Raw genomic sequence first — 24,526 nt, 5'->3', positions numbered from 1 at the left:
CATTAATAGCGATCAATTTTTCGCTGTTTTTCCTGCTACCCAACTATTCATCGCTTCCTTCGCCCCCTCTGATCGCTGTGTCGTTGGTAAAGCCTCAGGATCTCAGCCCACGTGCAGTACAATTTCCTATCAACCCAAAAGCCCAAAAGAACAGGCAGCCCATCATAGGTGACAAAGGGGCCTATTAGCAGGGTAGTTGCACGCAGCCACGCGCCCACGCACACATCGTGCTATCGCTTTGTTTCCCAGCCGCCTGCTGGGATTGAGATTCACATCTGCCGCCCGCCACTGCCTGCTATCGCCTATGCGATCTCTAGGCAACTCCGTCGCATAGCCATCAAGAGAAGCGGAGAAGGGACGGCCGCGGGCGAGCGCCGATCCACAGGCTATTTGCCGGTAGCCGGTAGGCCGACCGCGAGGATGAGCCGCAATAAAAATGAGAAAAAGGTACTTTATTTCGATTGCTAGATTCAGGCCTTGATGAGATTAATTAGTCTGCGCTTTTTAGAACCATATAAACGTATCGTTGGAAAAACTACAAACATTGGGAAGGAACTAGCGGCAAAGGTTAGCTTGAAGAAATAATTGATATCTTCGAAACTGATGCTCGTAAACCTGACTTCAAATTAATACATATGTAATTTTATTTTTTATCTTAGAACAACAGTGATTTATTTTACCCCGCAAAAAATATATACTATTTAGATCTTGTGATATGTACTACTGTATGTGTTAATGTACAATTCTATCATCTTGATCCTTCTAGTTCGTGCCCTCCCTATCACTATTTTCTGGCTCCGTCCCTGGCTCGAGCACATGCGCATCACGCCAACGCCCACTGTTTTTTTGCTCTTATTTTGGAAATTGACAACCACACACACCACTCTGAATTACTGTGGAAAAGTAGTCACTCATTTTTTACAGCTCGATATTGTTAGATGGCCATATCTCTTGTCAATGTGAGGTTTTCTTTAGATCAAAGAGTTAGGCCTAATTCTGTTTCATAGACCAGTGCTAGATGCCCAAGGGCGCTGGCTGTTGCAAGATGATGCGCTATCTCAATGATTTTACATCATTGTGATGGATGTTTGGCAAGCTCTAGTTGACAAAGCGAAGGAGGGGGGGTTTCTTTCTCATGTTGTTGGCCATTGAGCCACTCAAAAACATTCTTTATATGCCGATAATGTTGTATAGCCTTGAGACACTGATTATGTCAATAAAATTTTCTTTTTTAAAATAATGTTTGCCGAAAAGCATGCCTCCAATATATGCTTTGAGTCCGATGGCTATGGAAGGTTACGGTATCCATGGCGTATTGGGAAAGAGGAATACATATGTGCCATATGGAGTCCGGCGGTAGGAGCACATGACTCCGGTGTTTCCGTCGACTTGTCACTGGTTGCGGATCTCGACTCCGGCTACCGGCGAGCCCGAATCGTTGGAGGGAGAATGTTTGCATTTTTTAACGTCTAAGTCGATACTCAGATCCATATGATGCCAGCGTGTCGAGATTCACACAATGATAAGGGAAATCGACAATGGATTAGTTGATTAGTGCCATCAACTTAGTAGACATGAAAAGGAAAGTCCCACACGTGTAAATATCCTCTTGTAGATAAAATATTATCTTGCAAGCTGAACCGCCTTTTCTTTTGAATAAAGATATTCAAAGAACATCTTAGATCTAATTAATATATACATACATACAAATTTTATCTACCATCAGTGGTAGTTATAACCACTTGAGATTTGTATGTTGTGTGTAGTATCTACCAAATTGAAGAGTATGTACACGTAGTATGTAGTATATAAAAATGTTTAAGTAGTATATATAGTACTTTTAGGTAGTATGCATCGTATTTTCAGTATGCTCCATTTTACGTACAAATATATACGTATTTCATAAATACAATAAAAATTATGGGACAACTTGCAATTTTTTCATGTTACCCACTTTGGATTATCTTATATATAATATATGAATATACTTACAATGATAAAGTAACATATAGAATACCATATGATAGTATATGAGACATGTGGGATAACTACCACTGGGTGGTAGGATGGATTTTTCCGGATTGACTATTCGTCATCCTGGGTGAGGAATGATTATTCTTCACCCCCCTCTATTTTACCATCAATGCACCGTAATTTTACGTTCTGTAAGTTTTGACTTATTTTCAACATAAAAAGAGACCGTAAGAAAATATATAATCGTTGTAAAAAATATTTTATGTTATGTAAAATTACAAACGTAAAAACATAGTGTAAAATTTACATAAATTACAAATTTTCCCGTCTTATGACCTATTTTTATTTTCTTATGCCAAATTTTATACAGTGAATCAATATGAATGTAATAATTTGAATTTTAAATGTAATTTAATTATGAAGTGATTGTAAGATTACCTCGGGTGAAGAATAACTTATTCTGCATCGTGGGTGATGAATATTAACACTACACACATACACAACTGGTACAATTGATACACAACTGGACATAAAATGACCAGTAAATAATAAAATTACATTCAAGATCATACGTACTAGCCTCCTTCTTCCTCTGACTATACGCCGCCCGCTGGTGATTAGAAATTACACTTAATCGACAGTAAAACAAAGTGACACTTGTACAGGCCCTCGCCATACCACATCTTAATTACATCATTGTCATGGTTCTGTGTGCGAACTGTTTGTCGAAGGAATATTTTGGCATGGTGGTCAGTTCCGGGACCATGATCGGATGCTCAATCTATAGCATGGCTGTCAACAGTTGCAAGCTTGCAGCAGGACACGGATCCCATCCCCAGCTGACGTGTCTGAAGCGTCAGCCTACCGTGGCCAGTGTTTCTTAACGATGATGATGTCCGCCATTTGTTTCAGTGATTAGCTTCTAAAGACGGCGTTTGTCTATTCCGCATTTCTTGTTCATTGGCAACATATTTCATATCATCGCACACCATGTCATGGAGAGAAGTCAAGTGACATAACATGTAATAAGAAAGAAAAAAACTGAAAAGAAAATTTTGCAACAATCTCAATGTAAAATCTCACGAATATAGTATCAGCTGAGAGATAACCAAAAAAAAAAGAGAGATAACCAACTCTCAGCCAATTAAGATTTAGCAAGACTATTTTTGCTAAACCTCATCTGCCTAAAATTATTTTTGGCATCAGTCACTTTTTGCTTCTTCCTACGTGCAGATGTGGAGGTCAGACCTTGTCAGAGAAGAAGCAATCTCGCAATCTTTCCTAGGGATGTGGGGGTGCAGGTTTACTGGGAAGCAGCAGCCTCACTATCTATTTTAGGGATGTGGGGAGCGCAGGGGTTCGCTGGAGTTGTTCACTAGTGTGGGCCTTAGAGGGATGGCTTGGTCGGGGCCGCGACCAACACGACTGTAGGGGGAAGGTCGAGAGGAGGGCCGGCGGCTACGCCAGGAAGAAGAAGTCGAAGGTTGAAGATGAACCCTGATCTATTTTCAGCCGTTGATCCAATGGTCCTTGAAGAAGGTCTTTTTTTTTAGAAAAAAAATGGTCAACAGGGGAGTCCTTGGAGACGGTGAGTCGGTGACCGATGCAACATATTTTTTTCAGGCTACTGACGTATATAGACTGGTTCAGACGCATATTTTTTCAGGTGACTGGAAATTTGTCACAACAAAAGATGACTAGGTGTATTTTTCCTGCATAAAAAAGATGACTAGGCGTATTTACACCGAAAAATAGCTTTAATCTCCCCTTGTTTATTTAGCACTGGTACGATTCCTTCGTGCTCGTTTTTAGTACGAACACAAAACGTAACCAGTACATGCATGCGTTGACGAATGCACACGTACGTGCACGTTGAGTCACAGCTTATCGCAGCGAGCGGGCACGAAGACCAGCTTATTGCTCTCCAGGTCGTAGACCACGTGCGTGTTCTGCTGCTGGAAGTTGCCTATGCCGGTCATGCCGCTCTCGCCCGCCGCATGTATCACCACGCACGTCCCGTCGTCGTCGCCGTCGCCGCCGTCGAGGTCCAGCACGTAGTTCTCCCGTGGAAGGTCCCAGTCCGCATCTTCAAGATGGAGGGTCATCTTCGGCATGGCGGGCGCCTTCTTCTTATGCGGGGCGGAGAAGCACAGCATGCCGGCGACCATGTCGGACGGCAGCGGCACCTGCGCCTTGAACTCCTCCACGATGCTCAGGAACACGGCCCGCGGGAATTTCGTGATGCTCAGGCCGGAGTCGATCATCGTCCCGCCGGAGCCATCGCCCTTGAACGCGAACGTCGACGCGTTGAATGGCAGCCGCGTCTTGCCGACGGTGATGCCTTTGAGCGAGAGGTAGTACTTGGTGCTGTCTGGACCCCGGGCGAATGGGGTGGACTGGATGGGCCCCGTGGCCTGCGCTTGAAGGTCATCCGGCGTGCCCAGGAACACGGGGCTGGTCCTGGACTCCACGATGTTGGTGAAGCAGTAGGAGAAGCCACCCACCTTGAGCTGCGACGGCAGAGACAACGGCCCGCGGCCGAAGCCGGCGATGCCGGACTCGTTTGATCCGAAGAGGCCGGTGTTGAACATGCCGCAACCAAAGCGGAGTTTCGGCACCGCGGCGACCTTGCCGTCGTTGGGCGCCTGCTGGAAGGTGAAGGTGTCCTCCACGATCTGCCCCGTCGTGATCGAGTTGTCGCCGTAGAAGTAGGTGTAGAAGCAGATGTTGTCGCGGGCGGTGCACCCGGAGAGCGCGAGCCCCCCCTGCGAGCAGACAGGGTCGGAGCACGAGACGCCGTGGATGGTGCCGGAGGCGGAGATGTTGATCGCCGGGAACGGCTGAGGGAAGCAGACCTGGCAGAAGCACTGCGTCCAGACGAAGTCGCTGCCGGTGTCTAGCGTCAGCGCCACGCGCTGCGGGCGAGGCGTGCCGATGCCAAAGTGGACGAGGTACTCGGATTGCATGTTTTCTATGCCCACGGTGCCACGGCTCACGGGCGCGGTCACCGGGTGCGCATTGGCGCCACGGCCAGGTGCTGGGCACCGGCTGTCTATGCGGGCCAGTGACCGAGCGGCCATCCGGCGGAGCAGCTGGTGCTTGGTGAAGCCGCGGCCGCTGTCCACGTGCGTGAGGTGAGCCCGCAGGGACGCCGCCGCGTGGCCGGCCGCCGACGAGGCTAGCAAGGCCGTGAGGAAGAGAGCATAGGGTAAGAGCTGCAGCGCAGGCATGTCCTTCGACGTGCACACGCTCACGCCGTTGAGCACTTTACTAGGTGGAAAGCTTGATAATTCGGTTACATGTTCGTCGAGGAGCACTTAGGATGTTGGACTTATATGTAGCAACGGTGTGCCAGTCAACTTTGCAAAAAGGTCCACAAAAACATGCATAACCACAAGATTGTCCAAGCCACTTTCTAGATTTTTTTTGTTTGCGAATCATCACTTCCAATATTTTTGTTGCTCCTCGCTCAAGCACAGAACTTAGTGCCTGCACCTAGGCATTAAGCCTAGCCGGCCTATCCCTATCCGTGGACAATGATGCTATAAGATAATGAGAAAAGTGATTCTACCATGCACAGGGCTAAACCGTTCATATGGTTAGATATGCACTCATGCCATGTATTCATTCTCATATTTAAATCCATCTCACAACTTTATGGAGCAAGGCTGCACCTGCTAGTTCTCTCTCCTACACACTAGTATGTAACGTGGATTTTATTTTGAATCTAAACTTTAAACAACCATATATTTTAAAATAAATACAAGGTAAATAGTCTGTATGAACGTGTGTCTTTCTTTTGATGATATCTTCGAAACAAGTTCAATATTTAATATGTATTGAATTTTGAGTTTACGAAACACAATGAAACAATTTTTTTTTGGAATATTGCATGATGGTTTTCGCGTGGATATATAACAATGTTCTGTTCTTGCACACATTAGTAAGTTTATTAATAACAACGGAAAATAACTTGTGCAAATTGACAAAAAAAAGTCTAACAATCATAGTTTTTGTAGTTTCATGAAGTTCTAAAGTTCATGTTTCAAAAATGTTCAAATAATATTCATGGTTAGTCTTGTTGAAAAGATCTCGTTGACAAAAACACAAATATGTAAGAAGATAAGGAATCAAATTTTATGTGTGAAAACTAGGACAAATTCAAATTAGAGACAACTTAAAATCCATAGATGGACTGAGGAGAAAGAAAGAATTTTTATTAGGGGATAGGATGGAGCCCGTGTGCTCATAATTGAGTTAATGGTGATGCCATGCACAGTATCTCCCGTGCATGGTAGAAAACCAATTTCGATGTGGTTTTCATGTTTGCTCGATGAGCAATGAGTACGCTGGTGCTCGTCCATTTCACGACGCTGCTGCTGTTGCCGGGCTACTTTGTCGGTGTGTCTCGTGTCGATTTTGTGGTATGTCTGCAGTCTTTTCAATGGAAAAGAGGCACTATCCGATGGGAAACGAGATGGTTGTTCTCCATATGGCCAGCTGGTACATATCCTTGTGAACTTGATGCTGCCACCGTCCTAATCACCTTTTGCTCGCCACACAGGAGTGCCTCAAATTCAATGGCGAAATTACTGTGCACACGGCAAGTTGCCGAACGATTTTCAGATGACGTTGTGATCGATGGCTGCGGCCCACATGAACCCAAGTGATCGATGGCTCCTATAGCTTGCCGTCTACAAATCGGGCACAACCCATCGTTTGTGTAGCAGCTCTCATTCAGTGGGGCTGGGAGTGCGACATGGACGTTGGAATTTTTTTATTCCGCATTTCATGCTCTTTTTCACATCTCCTTGTTCCATATAACGGCATGGAGGTTTTATCTTTTGGCGTGGGTGGCAGAAAATCTACATACTCCTACGTAACTTGCCTCATATCATCTCCAACAACCGTGCAACATGCTAAAAAAGCGTTTGCAGCGTGCTGTTCACGAGTTTTTGCATGTTGAGAAACGCTTGCTCCAGCGGCCGCTGCAAATTATACCACACGCTGCAAAAAAAAACTATGTTATACACTCAAAACAAATAAAAAACCATAGGCATAGATAAAAAAATGATACATAGATAAAAAAACGATACATAGATAAAAAACCATAGGCATAGATAAAAAAGTGATACATAGATAAAAAAAGCGATACATAGATAGTTCATCTAGCATAGATAGGTAAAAAAAGAAACTAGTCCGAGGTAAAAACTACGGTGCAACTAGAAACTACTTCGAGTCGTTGTCCGCCTCCTCGCTTGTGTCGTCCGACGTATCAAGCCACGCGTCTTCCCACCGCTCATCGTCGCTAGAGAAGAATGATGCCGCTCCCAGATCGCACTGCGATATTGCGAGTGCCTTCCGAGGACGCCTGTCTGCCCGTTCCGCGCGTCGCCTTGCCCTCCTTTCCGTCCAGAAGGGGTTCTCGTTGGCGACGTCCTCCGGGTGGCGCTAGCGCCACTCCGCCATGGCTCTCTCGTCCGCCTCGTCGATGAGGAGGCGGCGCTGCCGCCGACGGTGTTCCTGGCGGTCGGCGTCAGTTATTAGCCGCGGCGGAGGGGCGACGACCTGCGCTGCTCGCACGTCCAGACATCCTGAAAGTTCATCTGTGGGCGAGGCCTCCTGAGGCGCCACGCCGCCGCATCGTACGCGCGGGCGGCCTCGTGCGCGGTCTCGAACATGCCGAGGCCGAGGCGAACGTCGCCGGACCGAATCTCAGCGTAGAAGGCGCCGGAGGGGCGCTCGCGGATGCCGCGGTAGCCCGAAGATCCCTGACGGCGCGGCGGCATGGTGGCACGGTGGTGGCGCGTCGGTGGCGGGGCGAGGAAGCGGCAGAGGAAGAGGGGAGAGAGGGCGTGCGATGTGGATAGCGATGGGAGGTCGCGTGGCGGGCGCAGAAATTTATAGGCGTGGCAGGCGACCTCCCGCTTTTCCCCCGCGCGCGTAATCGTTTCCCGTGCGCCCGAGTATCCCGCCTCCGCTCCCGCGCGCACTAAAATCACATTTTACCCGGTGCGTGCGGTTTTTGCAGCCGCTGTTGGAGATGCTCTAACTAATCTCTCCACCCCCGACTTCAACTGGGTAGGGCCTCTTCCGCTGATTTCCTTCAACTGAAAAAGGCCACCTAAACTATTACATTAGTTTACCTTTGATGGTTACATAGGTGTAGTATTGCCGGTTGCATGGTACCGAGTTTTCAGTGTGTTTGTAAGCTTATTATTGTGTGCTTCTTTATGTTTTGAACCACAAATGATTAGGTTGTCTATATCTTCTGATGTAGACATTCTCTCGTATTATCAGAGAAAATCGCACATCGCAGTGTTGGCGCACTCAACATTCAGTACAAGTAGAAACATTTGCTGCATCAACAACCTTTGAAGATAGCAAAGGCACCGTCAATGCCACGTTGGGCACAGAACTTAGTGCCTGCATCTAGGCTTTAAGCCCAGCCTATCCCTATCCGTGGACAATGATGATATAAGATAATGTGGATGTCATGTTTGCTCGACAACTGGTGAGTACGCCGGTGCTCGTCCATTTCACGACGCTGCTGCTGCTGTTGTCGTGCTACTTTGTCGGTGTGTCTTTTGTCGATTTCGTGGAATGTTTGCAGTCTTTTCAACAGAAAAGAGGCACTAGCCCGGTGGGAAACGAGATGATTGTTCTTGCCCTTTTTCATATGGCCAGCTGCAGGTACATATCCTTGTGAACCTAATGCTGGGTTCATGCTGCTCAATTGTTCACAAGTTCAGTGTGACTAGGAGTGTCTCAATTTCACAAATTCAGTGGGGCTGGGAGTGCGACATGGACGTTAGACTTTTTTTTTATTCCACATTTCATGCTCTTTTCACAACTCTTTGTCACATATGGCAACATATTCCATATAATTGCACGGAGGTTTTATCTTCTGGCATGGGTGGCCGTTTAGCAATAGGTTGCATGGTACCGAGTTTTCAGTGTGTTTTTAAGCTTACTAGTAAAGTGCCCGTGCGTTACCATAGGTTTTTGAAATAGTTGGCAAGAGTTACATGTTAAATTTTACATTAAACAATATAACATAAACATAATTATTGAATAACTAAAGTCCATTTTTGCAATGTAAATTGATAACAAAAATAAAAATTAACGACATGTCCATGTAACAAACTAAGCGACTGTAACGTCCCGAGACCGATGTGCCAGTTGTCGTCCAGTTATTCGCTGTCGTTGCCATGTCATTTGCTTGCGTGTTGCATCTTATCAGGTCATCATGTGCATTGCATCATCATGTTTTCAAAACTTGCATCAGTCCCGGTCTCCTCGTTCCGTCCGTTGTCCATTCTGGGCCCAGACACACTTGCACGCGCCCGCGGCATATCCGAAATAGTATTTTATAAGTGGCCAAAAAATGTTCCCGGAATGGGATGAAAGTTGGCATGTGGTGTTGTTATGTTGTTAGTAGGTCGCCTGCCAAGTTTCATCGCAATCGGAGCTCGTTTGATGGCCCAACCGTTAAACTATAACGGCAATATAGTCGGTCTAACGTCGGACGTTTTCGGTCTCCGGAAATAGTCGCCGGGCCTCTCTCTCTCTTCTCTCCTCTCAGCCCGAGGCCTTCTGCACAGCCCACAAACCCCACCTAGTCCCCCCCTCCGTCCGGAGCCGTCCGATCGCGATCCGAGGATCCAAAAACGGCCTCAAACCCACCAAACCCTAGCCCCTTTCCTATTTAAGCAGCCACGCTTGCCATTTTGGGCATCCCTAGCCCCTAAACCTACCCCTTCTAGCCTCCTCCCACCTCCGGCCGTCGCATCTTCCTCGAAAATCGGGCCCCAACCCGCAGCCGCCACCTCCACCTTCTAGCCGCCACCTCCCACCTCAAATCCGTCGCTGGCCACCCCCTCCAGCGCCACATGGCGGGCTCCTAGTGGCCAGCCGCCGCCACGCAGACACCCGCAGCCAACGGGAAGGCGCCACACGTCCTCCCCGTGCCCCACTTCGCTGTGGCCCTGCAGGCCCGCATCTGGCCCGCCGTTGCCGATCTGGGCCCGAAGCCGCCCGTCGCAAGCCTCCGCACACCCGAGCTCGTCACTGCCTCACTCGTCGGAGGAACCCGGATCCCGACCTCCTCCTCACGCCGGCGATAAGTCCAGCCCCGTCCTCACCGGCGACGTTGCCGGAGCCACCACCCTCGCCGGCGAACCCCAGGCAGGAGCCCCGTCGCCCTCTCCCTCCTGCCTGACCTGTCCCTCTCCTCCCTGCTTCATCCTCTCTCTCCCGCAGGTCATCGTTGTCGGTGGAGATCCGCGCCTCCCTGTCGTCTCGCCTCGCCACCGACCGGATCTGGCGCCCCGAGGCCGGATCCGCCGCCCAGCAACCCGTTCCAGTCCTCGCGAGCGCCACCGGACCCTCCCTCGCTGGAGCATTGCTACGCCGCCGCCATGGTCCTCTGCTTGTGCAGGCGCGAGACGAGGACGACGTCCAGGCCGCCCCCTCGCCCTGGTGGGCCTCGCTCAGCCTCAGGCCCAACCCAACTCCTGTTGCGGCCTCCTCACCGACTGGGCTTGGCCCATGGTGAGAACTCCCCCAGCGCCCCACCTTTTTTCCTGTTGTTGGGCCAGCTAGTTTCGGCCCAGTGCAGTTTTTTTCCTAGTTCTGCGATTTCGCTATTTAACCGGGGAATTATAGTTTTACAGAAAAACCCTCTAACTTCATGCATTTAATAACTCTCAAACCATGCATCCAAATTAAACAAACTTAATATGAAACATGACAAGAATTTCATCTAGTTTCATACTATGTCATTTTCATCCATGTTTAAAATATTTAAAATGATGTTTGGTTAAATTTACTCCTATGCCATGTTAAAATGATTTAATTCATAACTAAATAACCGTAACTCGGATTTTAATAAACTTTATATGTAAATGGGGTGGAAAAATGCCTAGTTTAACATGGTGGCCTTACTTTGCATGTTTAACAATTCTAAAATTGTGTTTAGGGCAGAACAGTACCAAATCTATAATATGCTCATGAGGTTTTTCCGGAATTGTTGTTCGTTGCTTCCGGCCTCATTTAAATTTGACTAGATGGGTAGTTTTCTTTTGCTTCACCCTCTTGCCATGTTTAACAACATTTAATATTGTTGGGTACATAAACGAGATCGAACTAAATAATTGATGTGGTGCTCCGTCAATATGCAACTCGTTGCATATTGAGCTCCACTTAATTTGTAGTTTTGGTTGTTGCACTTTGCCATGCCATGCCCTCTTTAAACCGGACATGCATCATTCTTGTTTGCGCATCATGACATGTCTATGTGGTGGTTGTTTACTAGGTTGTTTTCTCTTTTCCGGTGTTGCTTCTTCGGGTTGGTTCCGATAACGTCGCGTTTGTGAGGAACCGTTCGACTACGTCCATTTATCTTCTTCATGGACTCGTTCTTCTTCCTTGCGGGATCTCAGGCAAGATGATCATACCCTCGAAATCACTTCTATCTTTGCTTGCTTAGTTGCTCGCTCTTTTGCTATGCCTATGCTGCGATACCTACCACTTGCTTATCATGCCTCCCATATTGTTGAACCAAGCCTCTAACCCACCTTGTCCTAGCAAACCGTTGATTGGCTATGTTACCGCTTTGCTCAGCCCCTCTTATAGCGTTGTTAGTTGCAGGTGAAGATTGAAGTTTTGTTCCTTGTTAGAACATGGAGATATTGTTCCTGGTTGGAACATGTTTACTTGTTGGGATATCACTATATGTCTTATTTAATTAATGCATCTATATACTTGGTAAAGGGTGGAAGGCTCAGCCTTATGCCTGGTGTTTTGTTCCACTCTTGCCGCCCTAGTTTCCGTCATATCGGTGTTATGTTCCCGGATTTTTGAGTTCCTTACGCGGTGATAGTTCGCCTTGATTAAAGCTTTTCCAGCAATGCCCAACATTGGTTTTACCATTCGCCGCCTAGCCTTTTCTTTTCCCTTGGGGGTCGCGCGCCCAAGGGTCATCATTATTTTAAACCCCCGGGCCAGTGCTCCTCTGAGTGTTGGTCCACCTGTCAGCTGCCGGTGGCCACCAGGGGCAACTCTGGGCTGGCCTACCCGTACCTAAGACAATCTGAGTGTGCCCTGAGAAAGAGATATGTGCAGCTCCTATCGGGATTTGTCGGCACATTCGGGAGGTGTTGCTGGATTTGTTTTAACTTGTCGAAGTGTCTTGTTGTACCGGGATACCGAGTCTGATTGGAATGTCTCGGGAGGAGGTCTATTCATTCGTTGACCGTGAGAGCTTGTGATGGGCTAAGTTGGGACACCCCTGCAGGGATTTGAACTTTCGAAAGTCGTGCCCGCGGTTATGGGCAGATGGGAATTTGTTAATGTCCGGTTGTAGAAAACCTGAAGTTGACCTTAATTAAAATGAATCAACCGCGTGTGTAACCGTGATGGTCTCTTTCCGGCGGAGTCCGGGAAGTGAACATGGTTGTTGGAGTTATGCTTGACGTAGGTTGTTCTAGGATCACTTCTTGATCATAGTTTCTCGATCGTGCTTTGCCTTCTCTTCTCGCTCTCTTTTGCGTATGTTAGCCACCATATATGCTAGTCACTTGCTGCAGCTCCACCTCTTACCTTTACCTTTCCCATAAGCTTAAATAGTCTTGATCGCGAGGGTGCGAGATTGCTGAGTCCCCGTGGCTCACAGATACTTCCAAAACCAGCTTGTAGGTGCTGATGAGTCCGTGCAGACGATGCAACCAAGCTCAAGGAGGAGCTCGATGAAGATCTTGTCCTACGTGTTGTTTCGTTCTAGTTGATCAGTAGTGGAGCCCAGTCGGGTCGATCGGGGACCTTTGTCGCATTTGGGGTTCTTCTTTTATTTTGGTTCCGTAGTCGGACCTTGATTGTATCTGGTTGATGTAATGTTTTATTCATGTATTTGTGTGAAGTGGCGATTGTAAGCCAACTATGTATCTCTTTTCCCTTATGTATTACATGGGTTGTTTGCGAAGATTACCTCACTTGCGACATTGCTTTCAATGCGGTTATGCCTCTAAGTCGTGCTTCGACACGTGGGAGATATAGCCGCATCGAGGGCGTTACAAGTTGGTATCGGAGCCTTCCCCGACCTTAGGAGCCCCCACTGATTGATCGTTTTTAGCAGCCGTTGTTGAGTCTAGAAAAATGTTTTGAGTCATTTAGGAATTATATATCGGAGAGTTTAGGAATTCTTTTTACTCCTCAGTCCCTTCATCGCTCTGGTAAGGCATCCTGATGTAGAGTTTTGACTCTTCTCTTCTCAAATTTCACTGAATTTTTTTTAGGATCACGCGGGTATCTTGGAATCGTTTCAATGGTTTTATGACGAGAACATTGTCTTGGTGCCTCCTGTCAGGGGTTTTGTGGAAGTGTCCTGGGGAGTTGAGCTCTGAGGTGTTGTCGTCATAATTTTATCGTTGCAGTTCTGGAATACCTGAGTTTAGTACGCCGACATCGAAAATCTCTTTTATGCAGTTCGTTGGTGAGATAACCTCGACGCCACCCAGTACTGGGGCGGGAGTTCGGGAGTATCGCCATAACTTGTATAACGGATGCTTTTCGAAGGTTGAGGTAGACGATTTCCGAAGTTTTTCTCGGTTATGTGTTGAAGGATGGATACAGCTGGATGTAGGATTTGCTAGTTTGGGTGAGATATTATGCTTCCCCTGTATCCCCAACACCTGATTGCATAACCGGAAAATTTCAGGAGTTTATAAGTGGGAATTCAAGTAGCTCTTAGGATATCTTTCCGACAGATGTATGATATGAAATTGGGGTTCGACATCTAGTGGTCCGCCTATTCACGGTCGGTTTTACAGTAGTATCGTTGTGTCTTAAAGAGTCCTTGGCTATGCCGACTCGGGGACACTTCGTATGTCATGTGCACTGCCTTGTACATGATGGTGCTGTACGATCGAGCCTGTGTAGGCCCCACCACGAAAACTTCGGGCGAAATCTCTATCATATGTTTGTTCCGGCTTATTCTGCAAGCCAATCCTTTGTTTTGTTTTGAGTTGTGGTATTCGAGTTGCTTCAAAGTCAAGAGTTGATTCCATACCTTATTCCAAGTGGTGTTCTCATATTCCTATGTGAATACTAATCCTTCTCGATCATCGAGTTTGTCATTTCAATTTCTTTTCACCAGTGTGTCTCTCCTCAAGTGGATCCGATCATTTCAACATCTGCAAGATCAAGTATCAGCTCTCTCAACGGTGTTTGTTTCATCCTTCCCAAGTTGCCTTTGTTTTCCCGCCCTCCCTGCCTTGTTTTTCTTCAATGACTCAGATTTCTTAATCAAGTATCCATTTTACTGATGTGAAGTCTCTCCATTCTTTTCAATCAATATCCTTATCCGGTGATTCTCAAGAAGATTCTAACGGAGCTTCAAGTTCGTCACTCTTCACTCGTTCTCCTCTCTGCTGGATTCAAATCAAGCTTTTGGTGTTTGATCATATTCTTTTCCTTATTTCAAATGTCTTCTCTTGCCGGTGCACCTCTCAATCATTAACTTTTCGTTATTCATTTGTTCCGGAGTGCTAAAGGTATCTCGAAGATTCGTGTTTCCACTCTGCATTCATTCAAGATCTTTCAAGGTTGTTATCTCATTCAAGCCATTCAAATTCAACTGGTGCATTCTCTCTTTTAAATTGTTCAACGGTGTTTATTTTGAGTGGGCCCTAACCCACATGTCTTTTCCCAGGATCTTACCTGACTCTTCTTATTTTCCCGGAGTTATCCTAAATTCTTGTCAAAGTTTGACGTAAGAATGAATTATCATCAGTCAAATGCTTTTCACCAAGATCTTTCAAATTCTTTTCATCGCTGGTTTAACCTCTTCGTTTTGATTCTTCCGGAGTGTCTAAATAAATTCTTGGTGGTGTTTCTCGTCATCATTCTCAACATTTGAAGACCGAAGAAGAGTTTTGCCTCCATATTTTGCTCCACTCTCCTCAAGATTCGTGATTCTAGCTTGTTACCATCCTCTCATAATTGTTCGATTGTGAGAATTCTTTTTATCCATCCGGAGCAATTCAGGAGCCTTTTCAATTTGTTCATCCGGAGTCCATCAATTCTGATTTATTCATTCTCAGCCTTCAATGATCATTCTCCTATTTTACCGGTGTTTCGCTCAAGTGATCTTTAATCGGCTCGTGATCTCTTCGTTCTCAAGTGATCTTTAATCGTCTCGTGATCTCTTCGTTCTCTTTTATGTAAATTCCCCTCAAGTATCTTTGTTTGTTCTCTAATTCTTCCTGGTGCTTCTTTATTTTTCTTCTTTGTTCATTTTCAATTCTTACGGTGGTTTGCTCAAGATTCTATTCCATGGTTATCATATCAATTCTTTCGTTGTTCCAATCCTACCAGTGGTTCGTTGAATACCTTCTCAAGTTTGCGCTATATCTCTCTTAATCCTTCCAACGGGAATAAGTTGTTTGCAATCCGTTGTTTGTTATCAATTTAAATTGTTGAAGGATACGCATAACATAATTCTTATTCTTGTTTCATCCTAATGATTAATTCTTATTCCGGAGGCCCTTCAAACTCTCGGTTTCATTTGTTTCATCTTCTCTTTTTCCCGGAGTCCAACCTCTTTCAATTATATTATCATGGAGATCTCTATCTAAATCATTGCGAGGCTTCAATCTTATTCTTTTCATCATTCAATTATTTTGGATAATTCTTTTATTACCGGAGTTCTTAATGAAGGTTCTACATGATGTTTCATCAGGGATTTAATTCATTCTCGAAGTGTTAATCGACATTCTTTACTAAGAAGCTCAAGCATTCTTCATCTTGCAATCTAGAGTGCAATTCCTTCTACCGTATCAGTTGAGGGGGTGTTATGTCATTCTTGATAATTTGAGTTCATGTCTCATGATTCACATGTTGTTAAGAATGAGGTATTTAAAACCCATCAATCGCGTCATTGGAGTTATCTTGGGTTATAGTTCACCTAAAGCCTTCCCTAAGGATTGTTGCTATTATGGTGCTCATAAATGACTCAAGTTCGTTTATCCTTTCCGGTGCGATATACTTTCTCGTCTCCTTGTTCATATCAATACAATTCTTTTCCCGTGAGTGGCAGGTTGTCACCTCATAATTTGAGATGTACTCCATAAGACCATATCAACCTTATTCTTTTCGTTGTTGGTTTTCCAACAACTCCGTTCAACCCTTCTCCTAAAGATGCCTTTTCAGGCTCTTTTGTAGCAGAAGTTGGCATTGTCTTCTACATTGGTTTGTCTCAATTATCTTTACTCTATTCTTTCATTCCGGAGGCATTGTGATGTTGCTCTCTGCAACCCATCTTCTTGTTTTGTCAGGATCGTGTTCTTTTCGTCCTTATCCTTTTAACCGGAGTGTCGTGCCTGCTTTTCGAATTTTTCCCATTCTGCCAAGTATTGCCTCCCTTCTCAGACGGAGTGCTGCTCAAATTATATCATTCTTAATCCTTCTCTATCTTGTTTTAACCGGAGTGGTTTCAATATACATCTTGCCCTTCAACCTCAAGGTTTTTCGCAATATTCTTTGTCCCTCTTTTCTAATGGAGTGTTTTTCAAATTTGTCATCTCCGTTATTCTTTTTCTCGAAATGGCTTAACCTTTTCAAGGTTCTTTGGTCTCACTCGTTTGTCAAAGAAGCACTTAGTTTTACCTCTTCTCTTTCTTTCCGTTGTCCCTCCGGTGCCATTCTAGATCTCGGGACGAGATCCTCCCGTAGTGGTGGAGTGTTGTAACGCCCCGAGACCGATGTGCCAGTTGTCGTCCAGTTATTCGCTGTCATTGCCATGTCATTTGCTTGCGTGTTGCATCTTATCAGGTCATCATGTGCATTGCATCATCATGTTTTCAAAACTTGCATCAGTCCCGGTCTCCTCGTTCCGTCCGTTGTCCATTCTGGGCCTAGACACACTTGCACGCGCCCGCGGCATATCCGAAATAGTATTTTATAAGTGGCCGGAAAATGTTCCCAGAATGGGATGAAAGTTGGCATGTGGTGTTGTTATGTTGTTAGTAGGTCGCGTGCCAAGTTTCATCGCAATCGGAGCTCGTTTGATGGCCCAACCATTAAACTATAACGACAATATAGTCGGTCTAACGTCGGACGTTTTCGGTCTCCGGAAATAGTCGCCGGGCCTCTCTCTCTCTTCTCTCCTCTCAGCCCGAGGCCTTCTGCACAGCCCACAAACCCCACCTAGTCCCCCCCTCCGTCCGGAGCCGTCCGATCGCGATCCGAGGATCCAAAAACGGCCTCAAACCCACCAAACCCTAGCCCCTTTCCTATTTAAGCAGCCACGCTTGCCATTTTGGGCATCCCTAGCCCCTAAACCTACCCCTTCTAGCCTCCTCCCACCTCCAGCCGTCGCATCTTCCTCGAAATTCGGGCCCCAACCCGCAGCCGCCACCTCCACCTTCTAGCCGCCACCTCCCACCTCAAATCCGTCGCTGGCCACCCCCTCCAGCGCCACATGGCGGGCTCCTAGTGGCCAGCCGCCGCCACACAGACACCCGCAGCCAACGGGAAGGCGCCACACGTCCTCCCCGCGCCCCACTTCGCTGCGGCCCTGCAGGCCCGCATCTGGCCCGCCGTTGCCGATCTGGGCCCGAAGCCGCCCGTCGCAAGCCTCCGCACACCCGAGCTTGTCACTGCCTCACTCGTCGGAGGAACCCGGATCCCGACCTCCTCCTCAGGCCGGCGACAAGTCCAGCCCCGTCCTCACCGGCGACGTTGCCGGAGCCACCACCCTCGCCGGCGAACCCTAGGCAGGAGCCCCGTCGCCCTCTCCCTCCTCCTTGACCAGTCCCTCTCCTCCCTGCTTCATCCTCTCTCTCCCGCAGGTCATCGTCGGTGGAGATCCGCGCCTCCCTACCGTCTCGCCTCGCCACCGACCGGATCTGGCGCCCCGAGGCCGGATCCGCCGCCCAGCAACCCGTTCCAGTCCTCGCGAGCGCCACCGGACCCTCCCTCGCTGGAGCATTGCTACGCTGCCGCCATGGTCCTCTGCTCATGCGGGCGCGAGACGAGGACGACGTCCAGGCCGCCCCCTCGCCCTGGTGGGCCTCGCTCTGCCTCAGGCCCAGCCTAACTTCTGTTGCGGCCTCCTCACCGACTGGGCTTGGCCCATGGTGAGAACTCCCCCAGCGCCCCACCTTTTTTTTCCTGTTGTTGGGCCAGCTAGTTTCGGCCCAGTGCAGTTTTTTTCCTAGTTCTGCGATTTTGCTATTTAACCGGGGAATTATAGTTTTACAGAAAAACCCTCTAACTTCATGCATTTAATAACTCTCAAACCATGCATCCAAATTAAACAAAGTTAATATGAAACATGACTAGAATTTCATCTAGTTTCATACTACGTCATTTTCATCCATGTTTAAAATATTTAAAATGATGTTTGGTTAAATTTACTCCTATGCCATGTTAAAATGATTTAATTCATAACTAAATAACCGTAACTCGGATTTTAATAAACTTTATATGTAAATGGGGTGGAAAAATGCCTAGTTTAACATGGTGGCCTTACTTTGCATGTTTAACAACTCTAAAATTGTGTTTAGGGCAGAACAGTACCAAATCTATAATATGCTCATGAGGTTTTTCCGGAATTGATGTGGTGCTCCGTCAATATGCAACTCATTGCATATTGAGCTCCACTTAATTTGTAGTTTTGGTTGTTGCACTTTGCCATGCCATGCCCTCTTTAAACCGGACATGCATCATTCTTGTTTGCGCATCATGCCATGTCTATGTGGTGGTTGTTTACTAGGTTGTTTTCTCTTTTCCGGTGTTGCTTCTTCGGGTTGGTTCCGATAACGTCGCGTTTGTGAGGAACCGTTCGACTACGTCCATTTATCTTCTTCATGGACTCGTTCTTCTTCCTTGCGGGATCTCAGGCAAGATGATCATACCCTCGAAATCACTTCTATCTTTGCTTGCTTAGTTGCTCGCTCTTTTGCTATGCCTATGCTGCGATACCTACCACTTGCTTATCATGCCTCCCATATTGTTGAACCAAGCCTCTAACCCACCTTGTCCTAGCAAACCGTTGATTGGCTATGTTACCGCTTTGCTCAGCCCCTCTTATAGCGTTGTTAGTTGCAGGTGAAGATTGAAGTTTTATTCCTTGTTAGAACATGGAGATGTTGTTCCTGGTTGGAACATGTTTACTTGTTGGGATATCACTATATGTCTTATTTAATTAATGCATCTATATACTTGGTAAAGGGTGGAAGGCTCAGCCTTATGCCTGGTGTTTTGTTCCACTCTTGCCGCCCTAGTTTCCGTCATATCGGTGTTATGTTCCCGGATTTTTGCGTTCCTTACGCGGTGATAGTTCGCCTTGATTAAAGCTTTTCCAGCAATGCCCAACATTGGTTTTACCATTCGCCGCCTAGCCTTTTCTTTTCCCTTGGGGGTCGCGCGCCCAAGGGTCATCATTATTTTAAACCCCCGGGCCAGTGCTCCTCTGAGTGTTGGTCCACCTGTCAGCTGCCGGTGGCCACCAGGGGCAACTCTGGGCTGGCCTACCCGTACCTAAGACAATCTGAGTGTGCCCTGAGAAAGAGATATGTGCAGCTCCTATCGGGATTTGTCGGCACATTCGGGAGGTGTTGCTGGATTTGTTTTAACTTGTCGAAGTGTCTTGTTGTACCGGGATACCGAGTCTGATTGGAATGTCTCGGGAGGAGGTCTATTCATTCGTTGACCGTGAGAGCTTGTGATGGGCTAAGTTGGGACACCCCTGCAGGGATTTGAACTTTCGAAAGTCGTGCCCGCGGTTATGGGCAGATGGGAATTTGTTAATGTCCGGTTGTAGAAAACCTGAAGTTGACCTTAATTAAAATGAATCAACCGCGTGTGTAACCGTGATGGTCTCTTTCCGGCGGAGTCCGGGAAGTGAACACGGTTGTTGGAGTTATGCTTGACGTAGGTTGTTCTAGGATCACTTCTTGATCATAGTTTCTCGATCGTGCTTTGCCTTCTCTTCTCGCTCTCTTTTGCGTATGTTAGCCACCATATATGCTAGTCACTTGCTGCAGCTCCACCTCTTACCTTTACCTTTCCCATAAGCTTAAATAGTCTTGATCGCGAGGGTGCGAGATTGCTGAGTCCCCGTGGCTCACAGATACTTCCAAAACCAGCTTGCAGGTGCTGATGAGTCCGTGCAGACGACGCAACCAAGCTCAAGGAGGAGCTCGATGAAGATCTTGTCCTACGTGTTGTTTCGTTCTAGTTGATCAGTAGTGGAGCCCAGTCGGGTCGATCGGGGACCTTTGTCGCATTTGGGGTTCTTCTTTTATTTTGGTTCCGTAGTCGGACCTTGATTGTATCTGGTTGATGTAATGTTTTATTCATGTATTTGTGTGAAGTGGCGATTGTAGGCCAACTATGTATCTCTTTTCCCTTATGTATTACATGGGTTGTTTGCGAAGATTACCTCACTTGCGACATTGCTTTCAATGCGGTTATGCCTCTAAGTCGTGCTTCGACACGTGGGAGATATAGCCGCATCAAGGGTGTTACAGCGATGTTCCAACTGAACATCTATTACAAAACTATCAATATCTAGATGATGCGCTTAAGAAATTTTTTCACAATATCAAGAAAGTTGCCTTTAGCTTCATTCCAACGATGTTTTAGCAAGTATAATAAAACCGCTTCCGCAACTCATACCCATCCTGCACAAACAATATATGTAATTAGTATGAAAATTTCAAGCCAAAGGTCTTAAAACATGTAAAGGATGCGTTGCCACTGACATTTCAAAAAAAATACTGGTTGCATATATAATCATAAGACATGTCAATTTTCCAGCTTGGCATAGAAAGTGAGTCTAAAATTTCAAGCCTTGCAATATCATTGTCCTTGTTGATTCAAATTAGGGAGATCTAACCCTAGCCGCCTCTTGCACCGCCGCCGCCTCTTCTTCATCGCGCCACGGCGGCCCGCCACCGGCAGCCACGATCGCATCTCCGTTAACCCTCCCCCTTCCCATACAACCTACGCCCTAGACCAGGTAGGATCCTAGCTCCTACCACATACAATTTATAGTAAATTTAACATGAAGTGAACCCCAATTACAATTAAAAAGGAACATTACTTCTGAGAGTACATGAATTAGTAACACACAAGTTTCTTTGTCTGGTAAAACATGTATTCAACCAGTTGGAACCGGGACCAAGACGATTACAGACTACAGACTACAAACGTCACTTATCACCCACCAAGTCTTGAAAACTTTGGATATAAGTAGCATGAACTTTAAGGGGACAAATCCTCAGTGCACTGCTCGCTCCCGTGCTAATCTAATAAAAAAGAAATCAGAAAAAGATACAGGTTTGGCCCCCTATCGTGAAGCTACTACTATGCTCTGTAGGAACATAGTCTGAAAGAAGAAATAAACAGCAGCGACATTGCAGTCGAGGGAGGTTTATGTGTACGTGCCAGATGTACTCGGCGACGACCCCATTGGTCTCGACGGCGAGGGCCAGATCCTTGAACCTGAACGCTCCTCCAGGCGCCGAACACCCTTGCTCCCTTAGAGCCGATTCTGCATTCTTGTTGAAATCTTAATACAACAGCAGAAACTGCTACTTTTAGTCAGAAATAAATGCAATTCAAAACATGATGTGTTAGGCTGTTAGCAATTGATCAACCAAAATAGATTGCCATGATGATGTTTTTGTAGTTGAGAGCCACCAACTCCCCACGGACCCAGGACATCTGATCGGACGCATTAATACATCTTCAATTGACAAATTGACATTGAAGTAACAACAAATTGACATTGTAGAATCTTCGTTTTGAAAACAAATTGACATCTTCAATTATCATCTTCAATCTTCATTTTCATCTCACTTTGAAGGAATAACAAATTGACATTACACATGGAAAAGGAAACCAAATCAAGAAAAGCATGCAAATTTTTTATTGCAAAAAAGGTGTAAGATAGGGGTACGTGTCATTACTTGCATGCACCTCATTGTCATCTCTCTCAACTGAATATAATCTGGCATCTGAGAAGACGAAACATGCAATTGTAGGAGTTAATGGCACCTGTTCAGTGAGCAAAATAAAGGGAAGAAAGTCGTGGTCCACATGTGTATCAGCCAAGCAAAACTGAACGTTCTATGCACCACTCCTAGCAGCACTGCCGCAGAAACACATATGTGAAAATCATTAAGAGGACTGGAAGATATACTAAAACAAATACAAAAAGGAAATCATGTACACATGGTTTAAGAACATGTGGACCTCCTAATAATAGTACTTTGGATTTGGTCAAGAAAAAGGATAATAGATCCCTAGTTCGCTACATCCTGAGGAGGAGCACATACAAAATTATATGCTGAGGATCTCTGCCACCTTACCAAATTTGCATCGCAATTTTTAGAAAACTTGCACTTCTCAAGATAAAGCAAAACAATTTGACAGCTTACATGTTTCATCAATTTTTCTCATGTGCCCTTAAGAAAAAGAAATATGCAAAGAGAGAAACAAAACCATCACATTTCTTATTTGCGGCCTCCTCATGGAGTCCTAGCCGCACCTCGCCGTTGTCATCCACCGGCGACGGAGGGCTGATGTGAATGGAAAGATCAGGAGCAATTGGTGATGGATGAACGGAAAGGCCGTGTCACTAGCTCTTTCCCATCCACCATACAACAAGAATACATAACATGCAAAATTCACCGCACTCAAAATAGCATTTTCACCAGGCAAATATTCTTCATGTCCATCTACGAGAGTACGATTGTAGTGTAAAAAGTGGAAACATGTCACCATCTATCAAAACAAATATGTGGTACCCAATGACTACAATTAAGCAAAAAATTGAGAACTGTTTTAGTCTCATGCCTGAAGCTACAAAACCATGTGGCTTACTACAATATGTGTGCACCTTTGTGGCAAAGAAAACCTGCAATTACTCACGAATACATTGATAACCATGGTAGCAACTGATCGCACCGTCCCATAGTCCGTTATAATATTTCTCAAAATAAGACCCCTATAATAGTCCCAGACTCTGTTTTTTAATACAGGGCCAAGATGATACAAGTGAAAAGAATTCACTCTCTTGCCTCGTATCCCCGTAGATTATTTGAATTTTGTGGAAGCTTGTCATGAAATTCCACTCCATTATGTTCTCTCTCACCATTTCTCTTCTATGACAAGCCTTTTCATCAATCGTTTAATCCCTACATCATTTGTGCCAACCTTACAAAATGAAGCTATTATGCAGCACAATATATGTAAAAGGAAAGAAAATGAAGTGAAAGGTAAATAGCTAATTATCTACACCCTAATATATTTCAAGCAACCATTAATGAAATATGCTATATCGATTGTTGCTTTATGCTGCCATTGCAAAAGAAATACCTACAATTTGTTCCATTGAAATGTTATAATCCACTCCACTGGCATGTGACATAAAAATTTCTGAGAAAATTGCAGGCTAGTTTCAGCGTGCCAATGTGCAGTATGTACTACAGCTACCTGCTACTATCAGAGTATCATGCATCCATCCACCCCAAAAAAGGAGTAAACACGGGAACTGAGATTGAATGTGGATGAAGTGATCACCTTGAAGATGTGTGGCTTGAGGTGCTTGGAGCATATCCATCACGCGCGTGCCCCTCTACTCCTACGGCTTCATCAAGATGAAGAGGCTAGAGAGAAGGAGCGACAGAGGTCATCCCCCTCTCCCTCCGCTGGCAGACCCAAACCATCAGCTAGAACACAGCTAGGGCGCGGGGAGGCCATGCCATCACGGATCAACAACGAGAACACAGGCCCTCATGTAACACCCCGGATGTGATTTACCGAATATGTACTCCAACTCTTGCCGTTTCCGGCGTTAAGTTATTTTATTTTCTCGGGTTCGGGTTTTGTCTCCATGTGTTGTTATCGTTGTCATGCATCTCATATCATGTCATCATGTGCATTGCATTTGCATACGTGTTCATCTCATGCATTCGAGCTTTTTCCCCGTTGTCCGTTTTGCATTCCGGTGCTTCGTTCTCCTCCGGTGGTCATTTCTACCTTTCTTTCGTGTGTGGGGATTAAACATTTCCGGATTGGACCGAGACTTGCCAAGCGGCCTTGGTTTACTACCGGTAGACCGCCTGTCAAGTTTCGTACCATTTGGACTTTGTTTGATACTCCAACGGTTAACCGAGGGACCGAAAAGGCCTCGCATGTGTTGCAGCCCAACGCCCCTCCAATTTGGCCCAAAACCCACCAAAACCCCCTCCATCATCTAGAGCGTTCGATCACGATCGCGTGGCCACAAACCGCACCTCATTTGGACTCTCCTAGCTCCCTCCACCTCTATATAAAGACACCCTCCGAATCCGGATCTCCTTCTCCCCCGAAACCCTAAAAAGATCGTCTCCGCCGCGCCGGACATTGTCCGCCCGGGTCGGACACACCGTGCCACCGCCCCACACCAGTAGCGTCCCGCCACGTGGCGCCCGCCGCTCGCTGCCGCCGCGGGCCGGGAAGCCCGATCCGGGCCCCCGCGGCCCGTCTCCTCGTCGCCGCC

General features: G+C 46.3%; 1 protein-coding gene and 1 pseudogene across 1 annotated transcript; both read right to left on the bottom strand.

Moving 5' to 3' along the window:
- Positions 1-3,585: 3,585 nt before the first annotated feature.
- On the bottom strand, positions 3,586-5,263 carry LOC119304041 (aspartic proteinase nepenthesin-1-like). Its single transcript, XM_037581204.1, has one exon. The coding sequence runs from the start codon at positions 5,202-5,204 to the stop codon at positions 3,852-3,854; it is 1,353 nt and encodes a 450-aa protein (XP_037437101.1). The 5' UTR covers positions 5,205-5,263; the 3' UTR covers positions 3,586-3,851.
- Positions 5,264-7,203: 1,940 nt separating this feature from the next.
- Positions 7,204-7,790, bottom strand: LOC119300420 (annotated as a pseudogene).
- Between the last annotated feature and the right edge of the window lie 16,736 nt (positions 7,791-24,526).

The sequence above is a fragment of the Triticum dicoccoides genome, chromosome 5A, assembly GCF_002162155.2.
Source record: "Triticum dicoccoides isolate Atlit2015 ecotype Zavitan chromosome 5A, WEW_v2.0, whole genome shotgun sequence".
NCBI classification, from domain to species: Eukaryota; Viridiplantae; Streptophyta; class Magnoliopsida; order Poales; family Poaceae; genus Triticum; species Triticum dicoccoides.
This window is presented reverse-complemented; position numbering and strand designations above follow the sequence as displayed.